The sequence below is a fragment of the Vitis riparia genome, chromosome 9 (genome assembly GCF_004353265.1).
Source record: "Vitis riparia cultivar Riparia Gloire de Montpellier isolate 1030 chromosome 9, EGFV_Vit.rip_1.0, whole genome shotgun sequence".
NCBI classification, from domain to species: Eukaryota; Viridiplantae; Streptophyta; class Magnoliopsida; order Vitales; family Vitaceae; genus Vitis; species Vitis riparia.
Window position 1 is genome coordinate 16,380,420 of NC_048439.1, and position 22,301 is coordinate 16,402,720.

Below are 22,301 nucleotides of genomic sequence, written 5' to 3' on the forward strand. Positions count from 1 at the left end.
CTTTTGAAACCCACGCCCCATTTATCTTGTTCTTCACCATGGAGTTGACCCTCTTGTGAGCATTAACCATTTTATGAAAGTATCCAGTGTTTTTGTCACCCTCCCTCAGCCATAACTCTCTCGACTTTTGCCTCTAAGATGTCTCTTCCATTATCACCCACTTCTCACACTCCTCCAAAGCCTGTTTTCTGAGACTTTGCTCTTCAGCAGTCAACACCCTATCCCTTTCTATTGAATCCCAAAATATCATCTGCTTTAAAGCTGATTCTTTTCTAGCATTCACGTTACCAAACACTTCTCTATTCCAAATCTTCAAGCAGGCCTTAAGCGCTTTCAGCTTTTCAGACAGCGTGAAACTAAAGGAACCTCTGAATTGGAAGCCCACCCACCAATTCCTAAGTAAATCCTTAAAACCTTCTTCCTTCAGCCACATATTCTCAAACCTGAAGGGGAAAGACCCCTTCCTCGTTCCTCCACAGTCCAACAAAATTGGGTAGTGGTCAGAAACAATTCTGGGCAAAAGACTTTGAATTGCCCCACTGAAATAACCTTCCCAATCCTCTGAAACTATAAATCTGTCCAACCTTGACTGAATCTGATTGTTCAACCCTTCCCCCCCCCCCCCCCCAAGTGAAAGACTCCCCCTGCAAAGGGAGATCCCTTAATTCCAAATCCTCAATGATCTCCGAAAACCTTCTCATTGCTAACAACAGTCTTGATATACTGTTCCTTTCTCCCAAAAATCTAATAACATTAAAATCACTCCCTAAACACCACGGATCCTGCCACAAACCCCTGATTGTCCCCAACTCCTCCCAGAAATCTTCCCTAAACCTCCCAACAGCAGGACCATACACCCCTGTAAAGACCCAACAGAAGCCATCCTCCACATTTTTAAATCGACAGGAAATCGAAAAATTCCCAATTTTCATTTCAATTAGCTCTAAAACTCTAGTATCCCAAAAAAACTAACACCCCCCCCCCCCCCCCCCCCCCCCCCCCTTCTACCATACCCCGAGAATCAAGAGCACCCCACTCCAAGGATCTGCCCACCCCCAAAGACCGAACCAAACTAGACGACATACTTTGGATTTTGGTATTCTACAGACAAACCAAATCCGCTTTCTGAGTCTTGATTAGAGATTTGATGAGTCTTTGTTTATCTCTATCATTTGCCCCTCTCACGTTCCAGGAAAGAATTCTTAACTTCATTTACCCTCAGAGACTGACCTCCCACTCTCTCGAAATAGAGCTCTTCCATGCCCTAAACTTTTAAAATTAATGGAACATTCCAACCTTTTAAGCTCCCTTATAGACTTTGAGGATTCAACCTTGACCCTTTTAGCCCCAGACCTCCGGTTCTTCTGGTCTTTCGTCATGATCCATTTCTTGAGCATGGTTAAAATTTCCTCTTCACATCCCGTGGTTGGCATGCCCAAAATCACTAAACTGAGCAAGACAAGAGGACTTCCATTCCCCAATTGACTCCGCTCCACCCACAGGCTGCCTCAAAGGGTTGCTTTCATCAAGACTCGACTCGCTGACCAAACCATCGCCATTTCCTCCTCGGTAAAGGCCATCTCATCACTTCCGTCAGCCAAAACCATTTTCAAGGGGCTAATGTCCCCATCCACTCCAACCATCTCTGTCGCCGATCCACAGCCACGTCTTCGAAACCCATTCGCCGTTTTTTTCCTACAAGAAATAGAAGAAGGAGAGAAGGCCCGCACCCCCCGAGACACCAAAAGAGAGGAAGAAGAAGAATATCTTGTTGCTTCAGCCTGGAGAGCTTCATCGGTGCATGAGATCCAAACTGCCGGCGGCTTGAACCACTCCAACGGGACAGTCGCTGCTGCACGATCGTCTCCCATGAGGAGCCCTAACGGGTTATCCACTCCCATGCTGCCCCCCACCCTTAAGAGAGAAGGGCCACTGAAATGGGCCCGACCCAATCCTCCCCTAACTTCAAAAGCGGGCCCAGTTCCCCTCTTATCCTTTTGCCATTCATTTGGGCTTTCCCCCACCTGCCCCCTTGGAGTCCCCTGTCATCTCCAAACAGGCCCTCCTGCCACCGCCTCCAAAAACATCCCCGCCTGCAGCTGCTTTTTGGAGACAGCAGTCCAATCCTTCACCTAAACAACCACTCTTCCCTCCAGAGCTTGACACGTCTTCCCTACCAGTCTGCTCTTGGAAAAGGTCTTTCTCCACTCCCTTGCTCACGCGTGGACCACCACCGTCGTCACCTCTAACCTTCGACTTAGGCAACCCTTCACTGCAACTTCTTGGAACAACCATGGAAAATTTTGGGAGGACTTCCCACCACAACTAGATGGAGTAGCACATAGACCCGACCACTAGCTGCAAGGAGCCGGGTAGTCTTCTCCCATTCAATCTCACTAGGATCCTAGCCCACTGCATTTGGACCGAATTCTCCGAACCTTCATCCACTGCTATGAAGCCCCCACAGCAGTCCTCGATTTTAATGAAGACTTCACGGCTCCACAAATGCAAAGGGAGACCCAACACTCTCACCCACGTCTCCTTATAAGCCTCCTCCTTAACCAAACACCCAGTCTCGTGTTGCCATCTTTCTAAACTGATGAGTCTCTCCCTGAATCTCCTAAGTCCTCTCACCAACACCCTTTCTGCCTCCAAAACATCCTCAAACTCAAAAAAGATTAAAGACCCCCCAAAAATATGCACTTGCACGCCAAATCTCAGCTGCCAAGTACTCCTAGCCCACAATTCCAACTCCTGAACCTCTGAAACTAAGAAAGGTCCCTCCCCAAACTTCCCAACCAAGCACCTCCTAAGCTTCTCTTCTCTGACTTGCACAACTCCTTCTCCAATCTGCAGCCAAATAGTCTCCTCCTCCAAACCTTCATTCTTTTTTACTACACTCGCATACGACATTCTCCCACTTCCATTCTTCCCACTTTCAGCCTTCCGACTACCCCCAAACTCAGCCTGTGGCTCCACCCTTTCCTCATAAAAAGGAACAACCCCGAGCAACCTTAAATTCTCAGCCAATATGAACCAACCCCCATGCTTTCCTTCTCCTTCCGAGAAAACTAGAGAGAAACTCTTTGTTTCTGCCGTGACCACCTTGCAGAATAAGAACCTTCCAGCCCCATTCTCCCGACATTCCAGCCTAAAAAACCTTCCTTTCTCCTTCCACCCTTTACTCCACCTTGGCAACTCAACTTCTCTGCAACAAGCTTCCACTCCTGCCAGAAGGCGGCTTAATGTCACAAGCTGATCCAAATGAGCCTCCCCATGGCCTTATATAGAGCCAGGAAGCTTCTGGAGACTCCTAGAGTGGGAAGAGTGTGGAAGGTTCTAGAAAAGCCTGGAGGAATCCACACAATTCTATACCATGGTGGAAGGCACGAGAGGAGTTCGGGGCTTTCTAGAGAAATCTAGAAGACTCTTGTATATACTTGTATAGGCTTGTGCCTAGAATGATGTAGGACATTCTAGAATAGTCTTGAGTTGTAAGGAACCCTCCAAGGTTCCAGAGAGTTCCATTGGTGCCTATAAATAGGTGAGGGCCTCATTTGGCCAAGGCACCAAGCAAGTGAGCATCCAAGCACTTGTAAAGGTTTCTTTGAGTTAGTGAAAGCTTCCATTCTTTCAAGAGTTGCCTACCAAGCTTCTTAAGCTTTTGAGTCGCGATTGTCTTAGCCAAGCAAGCTAAGCATTGGGGAGCAAGGCTGACTTAGCAAGATCAAGCGTCTTGGCTTGTCTAAGTGCCGCACGAGCTTAGTGAACGACTAAGTCCGTGACATTAAGCTAAGCTCCACAAATCTGACCCACCTGGAGTAACCTCTTCCACGCTCCACTATGACCCCTCTCAGTCTCCCTCCAAGCCCCTCAATAGAGATATCAAAGGACTTGGACTCCACTGCAAACCACCGTTTTCCTTCTTCTTCCCTCATGACAGAATCCCTTGTCTGGCCGAAGAGTCTCATCCATTGTGATATAAGTAAAGCCTCATCACCAACCCATTCAAGATATTGTATATTCACTTAATATATTACAACATATTTATAACGTTTATGATGGGAAAAAAAATTGAAATTACTCTATTTTAGGCCAAATTTTCTACACAACGTCAACCACTAATTATAGGAAATAAATCAAGAAATAAATCAAATCAACTGTACGGAAAAAGAAACAAAAATTATTGCACCAATTCTCCAATATTGTCAGACTTATAAAGAAAATATTTTATTGTTTAAAGGTATTTCTCATCCTTCTGTGTGCTTATACTATTTCAATGCAATGAAATCATTGTTTCTTATCCCTAGAGAAAACAAAAAACAAAAAAAGGAAGAAGAAGAAAAAGTGGATACTACTAGAGGTAGTTAGGGGAGCATTTCTACCCATGATCTCCATTAACACAACCATTTAGCCTATCAACTTTTTCATCAAGCATGATTAAGTACTTAATTTGCAGATGACAAACAAGATATGCCAGCATGGTTTATGTTGGATAACCTAGCTAAAATTGACAAAAAATGAAGTAAGACATTTAGGTGACCCTGTCTATCAACTATGACTTTCTGCTTCATTGACTCCATATTATATTGTCTTCTAGACACATGGACACATGTATGCAATGTATTACCAGCACTGTAGTTCCTATAATTCACAAGAAGAAAACTTCATTTTGGTCAAAGCCAAGTTACCTCCTTAAACTGAAAAAGTGCAGCTTGAGTTTTTTGTTCATTTGAGTTGTCAACTAGATACTTTTCTCTTTGTTTTATTTATTATCCTTTTTTTTTTTTTGTCTTTTTTCCATTTTGGTCTTCTCCTTTTGATAGGAAACAAAATTTTCATTGAAAGGTAAAAAGTACAAAGCAATGATGATATTCTTCAAGCCAAATAAAAAAAGGAGCAAGCACGAGATCTATTAAAATAGAAAAGCAAATAACAGGAAATTTAAATTTAAGAATCTCTATGCTCAAAATAAATACCATCATGTAATATCTAAATTAAGTTGGCAGATGAATTTAAAATACTCAGGTGTTTTAGTCTTTCATAGTCTAGGAGCATTTTAAATTATTTTTCTGAAAAATAATACCCTTTTTACCTTAGAAGACTTGAGCAGTGCCCGTGCAAGACAAAGAAGCTGCCGCTGCCCAACAGAAAATGATGTACCAGATTCCTTAACATGAATATCCAGCCCTCCAGCTGCTTCTACTTCCTCCTTGACATGACATCTTTCTAGAGTCTTCCAAATTTTTAAGTCATCACTAACCCGGAATGGATCTAGGTTATCCCTAGAAATTCACAAAAAAAACCAAACTGAAGCATAGCTTGATTTCAAACTACAATGTAACTGTCTAATTTGGATCCACAAAAAATGAAAAACCCAGTAGCTTAAGTTGAATGAATAAGTAATCAAAGGAATTACAATGCAGGAACATAAATATTTTGGCTGAATACCTTAAAGATCCTTCAAATAAAAATGGACTCTGGGGAACAACTGCAAAATGTGAGCGGAGATCTCTAACAGGAACATCAGCTATGTCTAATCCATCCACCAAAATACATCCTTTACATATTGGGGTGAGGCGAAAAAGGGCATTCAATATACTAGATTTTCCAGCACCTGTTCTCCCAATGATTCCAACCTGATAGAATAATATGAAGATTGGGAATGTTAACTTTAAAGCATGAACTAAGTAAACAGCCCGAAGTCTTTGTATCCAGGGGCAAAAAATGATTGCATCTTGATGTAAACCGTGCTTCAAATAAACTAACAGATACAGTTGTTAAGTATATGCCATCACCTGTGTTCCTCCAGAAATGGTGAAAGTAATATCATTAAGTGCATCTGGCAAAGAAGGCAAATATCTCAGGGATACATTCTGAAACATGATATATCCTTCAGATGGCCAATTTGGACTTAAAGATTGGCATCCATTGAGTTCTTCTTGAGGAATGTCCATATACTAGAATGACAGAACTAATACATTGAATTAATTATCAGAATCAGAGTGTCCCTGGTAAATGTATAGCATTAGTTCTATATTCATACCTGAAGAACTCTTTCAACAGAAACCATTTCCTTTTCTGTTTCAGTGAAACTTGTTAAGAAGCTTCCCAACAAAGACACAATTGGAGCTGCATAAGAGAGAGCCAAGCCTACCTGTAGAGAAAAGCACCTCAAAATATTTTGCAGCTATCATAACATGTGGAAGGTATTAAAAAAGTGCAGCAATTAAACAGTTTTTGTAAAGAAAGAGGTTGGCAAAATCTGAAGACAAATGAGGAGTTCAAAAACTTACAAGCCCTGGGGTGCCCAAACTAATGGGTAAACTATCACGAGATCCAATAACAGCCATCATGGCAACAAATGAGATGACCAATGCTGCTAACAACTAAAAGAAGTTCAATGGTTACCAAAGCAATTTTCAGCAGCTTGAAGATAACATTCTATACTACTACGAATAATAGTGCTTGCTAGAATGAAGCTTCAGGGCATAAAAATTGGGAAGCATATATCAGAAACATGAAGTTGCACTATTTTTATATCCGACTAAGGGCATTTAAGTCTCAACTGAATGTAGCTGTTTTGAGTCTGTAAGATACCTGAAGGCGAAGGGAAAGCCACAAACTTGCTATTAACTCTGAGTAAGAAGTTTGCTGATACAATGCCACATGCTCAGAAAATCTGGTGAAGAATAAGTCCTGCTCAAAATGACAGTGTGACCGTGGTTTTATTTTTTGATTTAACTACTAATATTCATCATTCTAAGAACAAGTACATTTGAAAATAATTTAATAGCCAAAAACTTGAAAAAAGATAAAGTGAAAGAACCTGAATTTGTTATATGGAAAAATCTGACATGATGCTGAGCATGAGCCAAACAGGAATGTTTGAATAAAGGAAGATGTAGAATGAGTAGAAAACTCTATTGAATTCATTATGAAAATCCAGATGATTACAAAGGGTCTTATATAAGAAATATGAGAGCAGAATATCAGCAAATCTCCTTGATTATTATTATTATTTTTTGATAAACTGAGGAACCTTCCATGGTCAAGCCCTTAGGACTCTTCATGGGGACCCAAATGGGAAAAACAATCCTAATAAAGTAGAAGGCTGGAAATATTATCATAAAAACTAGAGACATTATCCTAATCTCTTTCTTTAAACAAATAAAAAACTTAACTAAAATAGGCTACAACGCATGATCTGCTCAAATTGCCCTACAAAATAGGCCTCTAAATTCGGAATTCCACACTCCTCAAGCTGGGGCATAGATGTCAATCATTCCCAGCTTGTTGATCAAAGCTTCAAAACTGGTTCTTGGAAGAGCCTTTGTAAGAATGCCTGCAGTCTGAAGGCTTGTAGGAGTGTAGAACATTTTAATTATTCCTTCCTCGAATTTTTCTTTGATGAAGTGACAGTTAATTTCCACATGCTTAGTTCTGTCATGATGGACAGCGTTCTTTGCAATACTTATAGTTGCTTGATTGTCACAAAAAAATCTTCATTGTCTTCTTGGTAGGAATTTTTAACTCTTCAAGCAATCTTTTCAGCCACATTCCTTCACATATACCATGCACCATTGCCCTGAATTCAACCTCAACAGTGCTTCTTGTAACCACGGATTGCTTTCTACTTTGCCATGAAACGAGATTCCCCTATACATAAGTGCAATAACCAGAGGTGGCTCTTCTGTCTGTCATAGAACCAGCCCAAATCAGCATCTGAAAAAATTTCAATGTTCTTGTTTATTCCCTTTCGAAAGTACAAACCCTTGCCTAGTGTCATTTTTAGGTACCTAAGGAAGAGTAGGTAGGTTAGGAAAGAATTCCTTATCTTTTGCAAAAGGCTCCCCCTGAAGATAAGGATTAGGAAAAAAAGGTTGTTTTTCATTGAAGAATACATCCATAGTGACAAAACACCTTTTAGAAGCTAGGTGATAGCACTTATAATCCTTTTTTTTTGTAGGAGAATAACCAACAAAGATACATTCAAGGGCTCTTGGGTCAACTTTAGTTCTTTGCTGAGCATGGATATGTACAAAGACCACACACCCAATGATCCTTAGGGAAAGGTGGTTGAAATCTTCAAATATTGGAAAAAATCTAGAAAGTGTTTCAATAGGGCTAGAATAGTTAAGAATTTGAGAGGGTAGCCTATTTATGAGGTATGTGGCAGTTAGGAAAACCTCTCCCCAAAATGACTTTGGAACATTTATTTGAAAAAATGACACTCTAGTGATCTCTAATAGATGCCTATTTTTAGGCTCGACTATCCCATTTTGTTGGGGAGTATCATTATAGGAGGAATAATAAATGATTCCTTCTTTTTGGAGATAAGGTATAAGGTATTGATTAAAGCACTCTTTTCCATTGTCTGACCTTATTCCTAGGACCTTGGCATCAAACTGATTTTTTAGTATGTTATGGAAAATGGGGAAGATTATGTTAACCTTGGATTTTTGTTTCATGAGATATACCCAAGTAAACCGAGTGCAACCATGAACAAACAAAACAAACTGGCTTACTCTTGAAATGCTTTGAACTTTAATAGGTCCCCAAACATCCGTATGGATCAAACTAAATGGAACAAATTTTTTCTTATTACTTAAAGGAAAAGACACACGATGATGTTTAGCATACTCATAAACATCACATTGGAAGTTTTGAACATCTAATTTTTCAAACATATTAGGAAATATTTTTTTCAACAATAAAAAAGGTGGATGACCAAGACAAAAATGGGATAACCAAACTTGTTCCTCGGCTAGAGTATGATGTTCTGATAAATAGATATGAGGAGTAGGACATGTTGTGCCACTTTCAGCTTCAAGGAGAAAGTCCCCCTTCTTCTCTAGCATGCTCAATCACTTTCCCTGTAAGAAGGTCCTAAAAAGAACATTTAGATTGTGTTGATTTTGACTAAGCAATTTAGGTCCTTAGTAATTTGAGGAATAGACAACAAATTTACTGATAGTTTTGGAACATGTAAAACATTTCTTAATGTTAGAGAAGATGTTAAGAAGACATCCCCTTGACCAGCTATAGTTACTAAGGTACCATCAGCAATTTTGATCTTTTGATTTTCTGAGCATGGAATGTAACTAGAAAAGACTTTTGAAGAATTGGTCCTATGGTCCGAAGCCCTTGAATCAATGATCCAAGGGCTAGAAAACTGAATTTTAGAGGCACTCAAGGAGAAGGAATACTTACCCGTTTGAGCAAAATGACTGTCCCTCTGGTTTTTCCAGCTTGGAAATGAACCTTTTTAAGTTTGTCAATTTCCTCCTTGTTGAGCTTCATTTCTTGTCCAAAGCTTTCTTCGTGCTGTTTTCCTCCATTTTCAGCAAGATTAGCTCGTGATTTATAGCCAGAATTAACCCCTTTACCCCCATTCCTCTTGAAGAAATTTAGGGGCTTGCCACGGAGCTTCCAGCATGTCTCCCTTGTGTCCCAATATTTCTTGCAATAGCTGCACCATAAAGAGCTTCTCTCACTTGTTTTCTTACCTTCATTTCTACCAGAGTTTGCAACATTAACCACAACACTTCCTTCATTTCTCCTTGGTTTTGAGATGGCTAAAGCAGATTTGTACATGGTGCTTCCCTTTTCTAACATTATATTTCTCCTTCCTTCTTCTCCTCTAACGATAGCAAAGGCTTCGTTTAGAGATGGCAATGACTCTTTCCCAAGAATTTGGACCCTTACTTGATCCAATTCCACATTCAAACCTACTAAGAAATCATACACCCTCTCTCATTCAATGAACTCTTAATGCATTGTTGCATCTATGCTGCACTTCATTCTTAAATTTTGATATTGATAAAGTTCAAGCCAAAAACCTTTAATAACAGTGTAGTACTCAATTATGGAAAGAATACCTTGTTTGGTGTTGTGAATCCTTGTCTTTAGTTCAAACATTTGGGCTGCATCCCTTCCCTTAGAATAGGTATGACACATGGACTCCCAAATTTCCTCGGCTGTTGAGAGGAACATGCATGTGCGGCTTATCTCTAGTTACATAGAGTTCTAAGGCCATGACATGATTTGAGAGTCTTCTTCATCCCACATGACAAACCTTGGATCATCCTTGCTCACAACGGGTCCAGTGAGATGGCTTAAACTCCCCTTTTCCCTTAATATAAGTCTTTACCAACTGTGACCACTCTAAATAATTTCCCCCATTGAGTTTGAAGGATCTTACTATATTCTGGAATTCAACAAGTGGTGTTGATTGTTGGATTGTGGCTTGGCCCGATATTGAAGAATCAGTCTCTGAAGTATTTGACATTATGAGGGGAAGAAGGGATATGGAGGTCAAAAAAAAAAAAGGGCAGTGAAGGCCTAATTTGAAGCAATGTTTCTAACAGAAGGTCATAAACTAATGGGATATGATCTAAAAAAAAATTCCTGGCAATAAAGGCGTAGGACATTGAGAATGCTAGTGATTAAACAAAGAAAATTCTAGCTCTGATACCTTGTTCTGATTTAGATCTAGAACCCTTTTTTGAAATGCTTTCTACTGTGTTTTATTGTATAGGATTACATATGAAGATATACAGAATAATTGTATAGAAATAGCCTAGGAAATAATACCTATGATTATGCTATCAAAGATAAATAAAATAAGAAAAGAATGTTAAGAAAGGAAAAAATCCTAGGAGATTCTATGTACAGCTATACAATTGTTACAACTCATATGGGCAGGAAAAATATTTGATAATCTGCCACCCAATCTGCCAGAATTTCCAATTGTCAGATTTTCCAACGCTTAGGAATTATTTCTTGTTAAAGGTATAGGGTTAGGACTTGATTGAAATAATCTTTGACGTTGTTAGACCAAAATCTCTTGATTTATACACCAAACTGGTTTTTTTTATCATGTTATGGAAATTTAAGAGAACAAAACTCACATCAAATTTGTGTTTAAGTAAGAAGATCCAAGAGACCCTACCACACTCATCAATGAAAGACACAAACCAACGTGTCCCAGTTATATTACGGATAGTGGAAGGACCCCAAATAACACTATGAATTAGATGAAAAGAATTTGAACTTCTTTTATTATTGGTTAGAAAGGATGTACACTTGTGTTTGCTAGTTCACATTCATCACAATGAAAGCTCTCAACATTTAACTACCTAAATAAAGAAGCAAACAAGATCTTGGTTTTATTGTTAACAAACCAACTTGCCTTTTTCTGTATGCCTAACACAAATGCCACATGCTTAACACAAATGCCAAATTGTCATTTTTGAACTTCCACTTGAACTTTAAACAACTGGAAGTTAAAGCTGGACTGCATCATGCTATCTTTAGGGACCATGTGTTCTGATACTTGATGGAGATAAAAAAAATGTACTACCATTTATTGAAGTAATGACATGTAATTTCGAAACAAAAACATTTGTGTACCTCACACTTGAATGCCCTTATAGTTGATGATCCATCTAGTGTTTCTGTAAATGATGCAAAAATGGGAGAACGAGAAACACTGTCTAACCGTCGAAGTTCCCGTGATGTTGACCTGTAGTAAAACTGAAAGTTTTTCTAATTTATTAGAAAACAGTAATGGTTGAGTACTAGTATTTCATTGCATCAACCACCAATACTAACTGAATAAGAATTCTGGTATTTGAGGAGCAATTGCTCTTTATGAATGAAATGCAAGTTTCATTATTTTTTCATCCATAGTTTTATATGTTCCTTTTTATTAATAACCAAAGTTCCCATTATGTTCATGCAAAATGTTCTTTACAAAAGTATCACTAACAAATAGAAATTCAATGTATAATCTCAGCTTTCAATGTATATTCTTGAATAATCTCATTTTCAACTATTAAACCATTTTATTTTCGCAGGTTCAATGTTAGGCAAATACTATATTTGGATGCTTGGAGGCTATGTGCACAATTGAAACATGTGGACCTCCTCAAGGTGAGATCTACCATGTTGCTGCACCTGAAATCATTTCTATTCCCACTTTGTGCTTCCAAGAATGAAAATAAAAATGTAAATTATAACAGAAATCATTTGTCATATTCTCTTTTAAAACTTATCTTATAGCAGTTTCTAACAAGTAGAAAGGCATGCTCTATATTTTCATATTTTGAACCATTATTAATGATGCCTTTGCATCCAAGAATCTGATCCATGTCAATTACACAAAACACCTGATGGACTTGAGGTGTGGCAGCAGTTTACTCTTGGAACTATTAGAAGCAATAAAAAAACCCTACAAAATATCAAAGGGGCTAGCCAGTAAAGGTAATACCTGAGAAACTTAAATATTTTTTTTTCCTGATAATGAACTAATATGCTTTAGATAGGAAACAATGATATTTTGCTGCACTAATGAGGAAGATTAAGGTACAGGGATGGGACATTCTCTAAAAGCAAAATAAGGTAATAATAAGCGACTAGAAAAATACAACCATGTATACCCGAGGGTCATGGGCACCTACTAAACAATCTGACTAGACTTAGTTGACTTGGCTTTTGGGTTTCCAATGCAGCCTCAGTTTCTGAAGGGATTGAGATGAATCCTTAATCAAAATATCAGCCTTGGCTGGTCAAAGTAAAATATAAGATACAATGAATACCTGTATTTTACTGTAGACATACCAAAATGGCAGGAGTAGAAGCAAGAAAACGACCTGTACATATATAGAATTAAAAGTAACATTTTGAGGCTGAGATAACTAAAAGGAAAATAATTCACATGGTACTATGGTTTTGTTGCATGGAATCTTTGGTTACCTGAACATATGACAACACTACTGCAATCCCCAAAAGGCCAACAATATTAGCCAGGAGAATGTTGAGAATGAATGGAAGAGAATCATCGATTGTATAAAGATCTGAAGACATCCTACAGAATCCAATCAATAAATAGAGTTAAACCATGTAAACTCGTACAATCTCTGGCACAACATCTTATTCTAACCTGTTGAGTATTCTTCCACCTGGTGTCTTATCAAAGAAATGCACTGGTGCATTGATAAGCTTACTAAGTAGCGTATTGTGCACCTGAACTGCAGCACGTAAGCCTCCAAAAGCAAATGAGAATGCCCGCACCAAAGTTAGAAATGAATTTATGACACAGAAGATGCAGAGTACAACCTGCAACATAGATTACCAGGTCAACAAAGATGGAGATTAAATTCACTCAGGTTCCCTTACTTCTGTGAGTATTTTCTTCAGAAGTGAGATATCATGATGACGTGGAAAAGAGATGCTCTGTTAGAACTTATATTTATACCCTAAAATGACATTGATTAGTCCATCATAAAAAAAAATTGCCCTTCCTTCTGCATTTTTGTCCACAGTTTTTGTTTAACAAGTACTTTTGTTTGGCATAACCACTCACAGACTAAATTCAGCTATTGCCCTTTTTGTTTGGCTTAATCTTGTTACTAGGACCAGTAAGAAACAAAATGCAATTGCTTGCTCTAGTTTTGAGATTATTATAACATAACACACACTGTTTTTGAGATGTTATGAGTTCACTCTCTAATTTTTTTTCTTACAAGAAACAACAATTTCATTACATTGAAATATTTAGTGTGAAGAAGAATGAGAAATCTTTCCAAAAAGTACACAATCCTCTATATAAAAAAGGATAAACAAGGCGGTTAAGTGTATGCTAGTTCAAAAGATCAAATTTAACTATAATTCACATAGGCATAAAATCTCCTACAAAAGAAATTATATGTCTAGCTCTATGTGTTGTTAATGCACCTGCCATATGATCACCTAACTAAGGAGCCCAAGAGCAGGAACATCCCAACTCTGAAGAAATATCAACAATTTGGCACAACCATCTGTTCAATTTCCACTATTTCTTTCTTCGACAGTCATGATATTACACTAGAAGAATCACCTTCTATTAAAAACTTGGAGAAACCTAAAGCTTTGGCCTATACCAACCCTTCCGAAAGGGCTAGAATTTCCACCTCAATGGCTAAACCCTGGCCTGCAAGTATAGAAAAAGCTCTCAACACTGTGATCTTTAATCAACCCTCAAATTCATAATTGCCTTGCCTAAAGAATATCCATCAAAATTTAGCCTCACAAAGCCTACTTGAGGTGGCATCCATTCACTAGGTATCTCCTTGGTTAGTCTCATTGTTCTGCAAACTAGGTTTTGTGGAAATTTGGTTTTAATGACCAGATTTGGTTGACCTACTATCCTATTCAATTAGAAGATATTTAGTTTTAATTTGGTAAATGTATGACCTCAAATAAGGTGGGATTTGACTATATTTTTTATTTTCTAGATTTAGCCATGTAAATCCCTAATTTTAATGGATATTCTTGTTGGAAAACCGAAACTGATATGGAAAGAAATAACTTTGTAAAGCTATAAATTATTTATTAGTTGTCAATCTTTGTATTTTTAGGAAAGTAATTGTTAGGAGTTATTCTTTCCTTTTAATCAGTGATTTAGTTTCCTAATTTGAAGGATTTGTATATGCTGTAAACTCTATAAAAGAATAATCTCAATGAAAGAAAATTATTCCCGTGAAACCCTATTCTTCAACTTGGTATCAGAGCTAGCAATTTGCTTGCCGAAATCCTCCTTCTTCCTCTCTTTCAATCCTTGTTCTCTGAAACCATGTCAGACATTTCAAACGAGTCTACTACTGTTCCTCAACTTTCTCTGAACAATCCCATCATCACTAATTTTTCAAAAATCAGTCCTACCACCTCGGAATCTCACTCTGTCCAAATCACCACGATTCGCTTGAATGGTGACAACTTTCTGAGATGGTCTCAATCAGTTCGGATGTACATCAGAGGATGTGGAAAGATGGGCTACCTGACGGGTGAAAAGAAGGCTCCTGCAGTGGATGATCCGAACTATGCTATATGGGATGCTGAGAATTCCATGGTGATGACATGGCTTGTGAATTCTATGGAAGAAGACATTAGCTCTAATTACATGTGCTATCCAACAGCACAAGAGCTTTGGGAGAATGTAAATTAGATGTATTTGGATTTAGGGAATCAATCACAGATCTTTGAATTAACCCTCAAACTTGGTGAGATACGACAAGGGGAGGACAACGTCACAAAGTACTTCAACTCCTTGAAGCGGATCTGGCAAGACCTTGACCTCTTCAACACCTATGAGTGGAAATCTACCAAGGATGGACTTCATCATAAGAAGACCATGGAAGACAATCGGATCTTCAAGTTCTTAGCTGGCCTTAGTGTCGAGTTTAATAAGGTAAGGGGGAGAATCATTGGAAGACAACCCCTGCCTTCAATTGGTGAAGTTTTTTCAGAAGTTAGAAGAGAAGAGAGTCGGAGGAATGTGATGCTGGGCAAGAAAGGACCTGGAGTTGCTATTGAAGGTTCAGCCTTGGTTACCACGGGTGGAGGCTATAATAAAGCTGCTGCGTTTCAGCGCAGATTAGATGAAAGACCACGGGTTTGGTGTGATTTTTGCAACAAACCTCGCCATACTCGTGAGAACTGTTGGAAAATCCATGGGAAACCTGCAAATTGGAAAGGAAAAACAAGTGACAAACCAGGACGAGCCATTATTCCTACTGCTAATGAGGCTGAGACCAGCCCCTTCACCACTGAGCAAATGGAGCATCTTCTTGCACTGCTGAAATCCAACTTGACATTTGGTACTTCTAGTGTTTCTTTGGCGCACGCAGGTAATGAATTATATGCTCTATCTTATCGTTTTAAATCTACTCCATGGATAATCGATTCTGGAGCATCCGACCACATGACCAATTCCTCAAACATATTTGAATCCTATTCACCGTGCCCTGGAAATAAAAAGGTTCGGATAGCTGATGGTAATTTCCCACCTATTACAGGAAAAGGTCTAATAAAAATCTCTGAGAGAATAGATCTTAAATCTGTTCTCCATGTTCCTAAACTTACATGTAATCTCTTGTCTGTTAGCAAATTATCTAGAGATTCTAATTGTTGTGTTATCTTCTATGAATCCCATTGTATTTTTCAGAACCAGAGCTCGGGGAAGATGATTGGCAGTGCTAGGATGATCAATGGTCTCTATTATTTCGAGAATAATTTACCTAGTAATAAAATTGCTTAAGGACTAAGTAGTATTAGTTCTCTTTCTGTCCATGATCAAATAATGGTTTGGCATTGCAGATTAGACCATCCTAGTTTCTCTTATTTAAAACATTTATTTCCAATGTTATTTCAAAAGGTTGATCCTTTATCCTTTCAATGTGAAAGTTGTTTATTGGCAAAGAGACAACGAAAAACTTACATTCCAAAACCCTACTATGCATCAAAACCATTTTATCTTTTTCACAGTGATGTTTAAGGACCTTCAAAAGTAACCATAATTTCAGGAAAAAAATGGTTTGCAACCTTTATAGACGACCATACACGTCTTTGTTGGGTATAAATATTTAATGAGGGAAAAATCTGAAGTCGAAAGGATTTTTAAAGAATTTTATAGAATGATTGAAAACCAATTTCAAACAAAAATCAGTATTTTGAGATCTGATAATGGGATTGAGTACTTTAATAAAGTTTTGGAAACCTTTTCAAACAAGAAATGAATTTTACATCACTCCTCGTGTTCTGATACCCCTAAACAGAATGGAATAGCTGAACGTAAAAATAAACGCTTGTTAGAAGTAGCACGGGCTATGCTATTTTACATGAATATTCCAAAATACTTATGAGGGGATGCCATACTAACTGCTTCATATCTAATCAACAGGATGCCTACAAAAATTTTGCAGAATCTCAAATTAATTTTAAATTACCCTTGAAAATATTTGGTTGCGCTGCATATGTACACATTCCAAAAAGGTCAAGATCTAAGTTAGACCCAAGAGCAGAAAAATGTGTTTTTGTAGGATATACTCCTAATAAAAAGGGTTACAAATGTTTTAATCCCCTTACAAAATGTTCTTACACAACTATGGATGTTTCCTTTATGGAAAATGTCCCATATTTTACCAAAAATTTACTTCAGGGGGAGAAATTAGTGGAATCAAATTTTTGAGAAATTGTTGAACCTTTGCCTAGTGTAATTCTTGATATCTCTCTTGAAAAAGAAAATAAGGAAACCAAGCCTACTAAATCTAAATCTGAAATTGGTCTGTCAGAAGAAGAAATACTACTAATGAAAAAAAAATAGAAACAATCTTGAGCCTGTGGTTTATTCAAGGAAAAAAGTCCCTGGAAGAAATAAAGACCAGTCGATCATCCCAACACATGGTCAACCGAAAGCCCTGGGCAATGGCTCTCTAAATGTCTCAGGTAACCCTCCTTCTATTCCTACTCATATACATGCTTCTTCTTCTTCTGTTACTGATCTAAGTTTACCATCACACTTTGGTCCAAGTCCAGAAATATTTGCACTCGAACTCGGTTTAGGATTAGCCCCAATTGTTCCTACACATGACCTTGACCTTGATCTCCCTATTGCTCTTAGTAAGGGAACCCAAGCCTACACTAAACATCCCATTGCCAAATATATCTCCTGTAGTAATCTTTCTGACAACTATAGAGCATTCACTACAAATATTTCAAAACTTGTGGTACTTAGAAATATTCAAGAAGCCCTAGATGAACCGAGTTGGAAATTGGCAGTGTTTGAGGAAATGAATGCCTTAAGAAAGAATGGCACTTGGGAGGTTGTAGATTTACCAAGGGAAAAAAAAGTTGTAGAGTGCAAATGGGTGTTTACAATAAAGAGTAAAGCAGATGGAAGTGTTGAGAGATACAAAGTCAGACTTGTGGCAAAGGGTTTTACTCAAACCTATGGGATAGACTACCAAGATACTTTCGCCCTCGTAGCTAAAATAAACTCAATTAGAGTTTTGTTGTCCCTTGCAATAAATTCCAATTGGCCCTTACACCAATTGGATGTTAAAAATGCCTTTCTTAATGGAGACCTAGAGGAGGAAGTGTTCATGAGTCCTCCACCAGGTTTTGAAGAAAGTTTTGGAGTTGGGAAAGTGTGCAAATTGAAGAAGTCTTTATACGGACTTAAGCAGTCACCTAGAGCTTGGTTTGAGGGCTTTGGCAAAGTAATAAAGCATTATGGATATACTCAAAGTCAAGCTGATCACATGATGTTCTACAAGCATTCAAATGAAGGTAAAGTAGCCATTTTAATTGTGTATGTTGACGATATTGTGTTAACTGGGGATGATTGCAATGAACTAGAGAAGCTGAATGGGAAACTTGCTGAGGAATTTGAGATTAAGGACCTGGGGGCATTAAAATACTTTCTTGGGATTGAGTTTGCTAGGTCCAAAGAAGGTATCTTTATAAATTAACGGAAGTATGTTCTTGATCTTCTTGATGAGACAGGTATGTTAGGATGTAAGCCTGTTGAAACACCTATAGAGCCGAATGTAAAACTGTAGCCTACAAAAGCTAGGAATGTGAAGGACCAGGATCGTTATTAGAGACTTGTTGGGAGATTGATTTACCTATCATATACACGCCCTGACATAACATTCTCAGTGAGTATGGTTAGTCAGTTTATGCATGCGCCTGAACCAGAGCATTTTGAAGCTGTTTACAGGATTCTAAGGTATCTAAAGGGGACACCAGGTAGAGGTTTTCTGTTCAAGTCACGAGGACACCTACAAATTGAAACCTACACCGATGCAGACTGGGTTGGAAGCATAATGGATCAAAGGTCCACCTCTGGGTATTGTTCATTTGTAGGTAGCAACTTGGTTACGTGGTGAAGTAAAAAACAGAACGTGGTTGCTAGAAGTAGTGCTGAGGCTGAGTTTAGAGCTGTAGCTCATGGTATTTGTGAGATTATGTGGATAAGAAGATTTATGGAAGAGTTAAAGATGACAGGTTCATCTCCTATGAAGTTGTATTGTGACAACAAGGCAGCAATTTCAGTAGCTCACAATTCGGTTCTCCATGATCGCACCAAACATGTGGAAGTGGACAAGCATTTCATTAAAGAGAAGATAGACAACGGATTGGTCTGTATGACCTATATCCCTACTGAGGAACAAGTGGCTGATGTCTTCACCAAAGGACCGCACAAGAGGCAATTCGATTTTCTAGTTGGCAAGCTGGCTATGGAAGATATCTTTAAGCCAGCTTGAGGGGGAGTGTTGGAAAACCGAAACTGATATGGAAAGAAATAACTTTGTAAAGCTGTAAATTATTTATTAGTTGTCAATCTTTGTATTTTTAGGAAAGTAATTGTTAGGAGTTATTCTTTCCTTTTAATCAGTGATTTAGTTTCCTAATTTGAGGGATTTGTATATGCTGTAAACTCTATAAAAGAATAATCTCAATGAATGAAAATTATTCCCGTGAAACCCTATTCTTCAACTATTCTCACAACTATTATAGCTATTACAGTTGTATTGATTTTAAGGGATCTTCACACAGCTGTTATAGCTGTGTATTCTATATATCCCTCTCTTGTATTTGACGTAAGGTATCAATGAAAATTTTAGAGTTTTCCCCTCTAAATTCTTGATGGTATTAGTGCCAAAACCAAAACTGATTAGAGTTTTCCCCTCTAAATTCTTGATGGTATCGGTGCCAAAACCAAAACTGTCCATATTCAAATGGTAAAATACAGTATGGCTACTGAAAAGATGGGTCAGCCTCGAAGGTATCATCCAGGTCAGAAAATATTGTTCCCTGTCCTCAAATTAGCTACACAATCGATTATTGGACACAAGTTGAATAGCCAGAATTACATGGAGTGGTCACAATCTATCTTAATGTTCATATGTGGGAAAGGCAAGGATGATTATCTCATTGGTTTGGTCACTGCTCCATCCACAATTGATTTGAAGTACAAGGTTTGGAAGGCTGAGAATACCATGGTAATGTCATGGCTCATCAACTCCATGACTAATGAGATAGGTGTTGACTTCATGTATTATGAAATGGCTCAAGAGATTTGGGATGCAGCAATGGAATCCTACTCCAACAATGAGAATACTTCACAACTACTTGAAGTTAAAGGTATGATTCATGACCTACGACAAGGAGACCTTAGTGTCACTCAATATTTCAGTACTTTGAATCGTTTTTGGCAACAACTTGATCTTTTTAATGATTCTAAGGTTTGTTGTTCTGAATGTAGCCTCAAATATAAAAAGGTTGAGGAAAAAGAGAGGATTTTTAAATTTTTGTCGGGATTAAATCAAAACCTAGATGAAGTGAGAGGGAGAATACTTGCTATAAATCCACTTCCATCTATTCGGGAGGTTTTTTCTAAGGTGAGAAGAGAGGAGAGTAGGAAGAAGGTCATGTTAGGAGGACAAACAACTGTGTATGAAAGGTTTGCTCTTGCTGTCTGCAACTCTAACATCCCAGGACTTGATAACTGCACCAAAAAAGGAGGGAGACCATGGTTTGAACACTGTTGTAAACCTGGACATACCAAGAAACTTGTTGGGTTCTTCATGGCAAGCCTCCAGATTGGAAACCTTGTGAAAATTGAGGTTATGCAGCTACTGGAGATGAACAACCAGCACCAGAAACTACTCCTTTCAGCAAGGAGCAACTTCTACTTCTCCAGAAAATGTTTGCTCAACAGCAAACACAACCAGTCCACCAGAGTCCTCCTAGTCCAAGCAAGTCCAACCCTACTTCGGGTGTTGCAGTTGTTGCCCAAACAAGTAATACTCCCACTACTTTGGGCATTCAGTTAAAGAAAAATAATCCTTGGATCGTTGACTCTGGTGTTTCTGACCACATGACTGGTAATGCCTCATTCCTTCATGATTTTACCCCTTGTTATGAAGACTTCATGGTGAGAATTGCTGATGGATCCCTACCCAAAGTGGTTGGAATAGGATCTGTTATGATTTCTCAAAAATTGATTCTGAAAATATCTGTGAACAAACTTACAAGAGATTTGAAGTGTGTTGCTAATTTTTCACATACATGTTGCTCATTTCAGGACTTGGCATTGGGGAGGATGATTGGCAATGCTGAGGAGTGTGTGAGGCTTTATCTCCTACAAAAGGTTGACAATCCTGAAAAACAAACTCAAATTGTAAGGGATGTGTCATTTCCTATCTTCTCTATGTCCAATAATGAAAGTGCCATTATGTTGTGGCACTATAGGCTGGGGCATCCTAATTTCTTGTACTTGAAAAAACTTTTTCCAAACTTATTCAATAAAACTAATGCCAAATTGCTCCAATGTGAGGTGTGTCAATTATCAAAGCATGTTAGGAATAATTACCTTATCCAAGGTTATAAACCATCACAACCTTTTACAATCATTCAAAGTGATATTTGGGGACCATCTAGGGTTGACAACATTTCTGGTAGTAGATGGTTTGTTTCATTCATTGATGATCATACAAGGGTAACCTGGAAATTCCTTATGAAAGAAAAGTCTAAAGTAAAAACCATCTTGTTAACCTTTCATTCCATGATCCAAACACAATTCCAAACTATGATTAAAGTTTTTTGTTCTAATAATGACTAAGACTACTTCAATACAATATTGGGTGATTATTTAAAAAATAATGGGACAATTCAACAAAGTTCATGTCTTGAGACCCCTCAACAAAACGGAATTGCTGAAAGGAAAAATAGACACCTCCTAGAAGTTTCACGATCTTTTATGTTTTTAATGAATGTTCTTAAACATATTTTAGAGGAAGATGTTCTAATTGCAACTTTTCTAATTAATAGGACGCCCACTAGAGTCCTAAATTTCAAAACTCCTTGTCAAACGCTTCTCCAATCCTACCCTCACATTCGAATAATCTCCTTATTACCCCTAAATATATTTAGGTGTATAGTTTTTGTCCATATCCACTCCCAACATCGAAGTAAACTTGATCTTAAAAGGATAAAGTCTATTTCTTGGTTATTCAGAACTTGATTCACTAAAGGCATTACTTTGTTGGGTGCATCTGACAAACTAAAAAGCATTACAGTCCATTTATAAAGACTATGCTTAGTTTCAAAGGCCATTTTCCACTCATCACCTTCTCAAAACCCAATATGATGATAACCACTTTTAAGATCAATTTTAGAAATACCTTTGCTCCATGCAACATATCTAGCATATATTCTAGTACTAGGATTGGCTATCAATACTTTTCCTTATTTGATTTATTGCTCAACTATCAATGCACATTCCTATGTAGTATCTTTCTTTGGAACTAATAGTGTTGGAACTACAGACCAACTCATTGATTCTCTTATATATCCCTTCTACAACAACCCTTCCAGTTACCTTTGAAGTTCTTCATGTATTTTTAAAGGCATTCAATATTGTGGCAGGTTTCGTAGGTTGGCTCCTAGTACTAGATCAATACAGTGCTTTA

General features: G+C 38.1%; 1 protein-coding gene across 3 annotated transcripts in view; it reads right to left on the reverse strand.

Annotated features, from left to right (window-relative positions):
- LOC117922196 (ABC transporter C family member 13) overlaps window positions 1-22,301 on the reverse strand; it is a 159,928-nt gene that overhangs the window by 12,599 nt on the left and 125,028 nt on the right. For all 3 annotated transcript variants that reach the window (XM_034840242.1, XM_034840241.1, XM_034840243.1), the window contains 10 exons: window positions 12,947-13,122; window positions 12,760-12,871; window positions 12,603-12,656; window positions 11,416-11,538; window positions 6,601-6,699; window positions 6,297-6,389; window positions 6,047-6,157; window positions 5,799-5,960; window positions 5,452-5,639; window positions 5,096-5,285 (listed from right to left, as the gene is read on the reverse strand). In XM_034840242.1, the coding sequence (XP_034696133.1) occupies window positions 5,096-5,285; window positions 5,452-5,639; window positions 5,799-5,960; window positions 6,047-6,157; window positions 6,297-6,389; window positions 6,601-6,699; window positions 11,416-11,538; window positions 12,603-12,656; window positions 12,760-12,871; window positions 12,947-13,122 (1,308 nt within the window). The remainder of the gene's footprint in view (window positions 1-5,095; window positions 5,286-5,451; window positions 5,640-5,798; window positions 5,961-6,046; window positions 6,158-6,296; window positions 6,390-6,600; window positions 6,700-11,415; window positions 11,539-12,602; window positions 12,657-12,759; window positions 12,872-12,946; window positions 13,123-22,301) is intronic.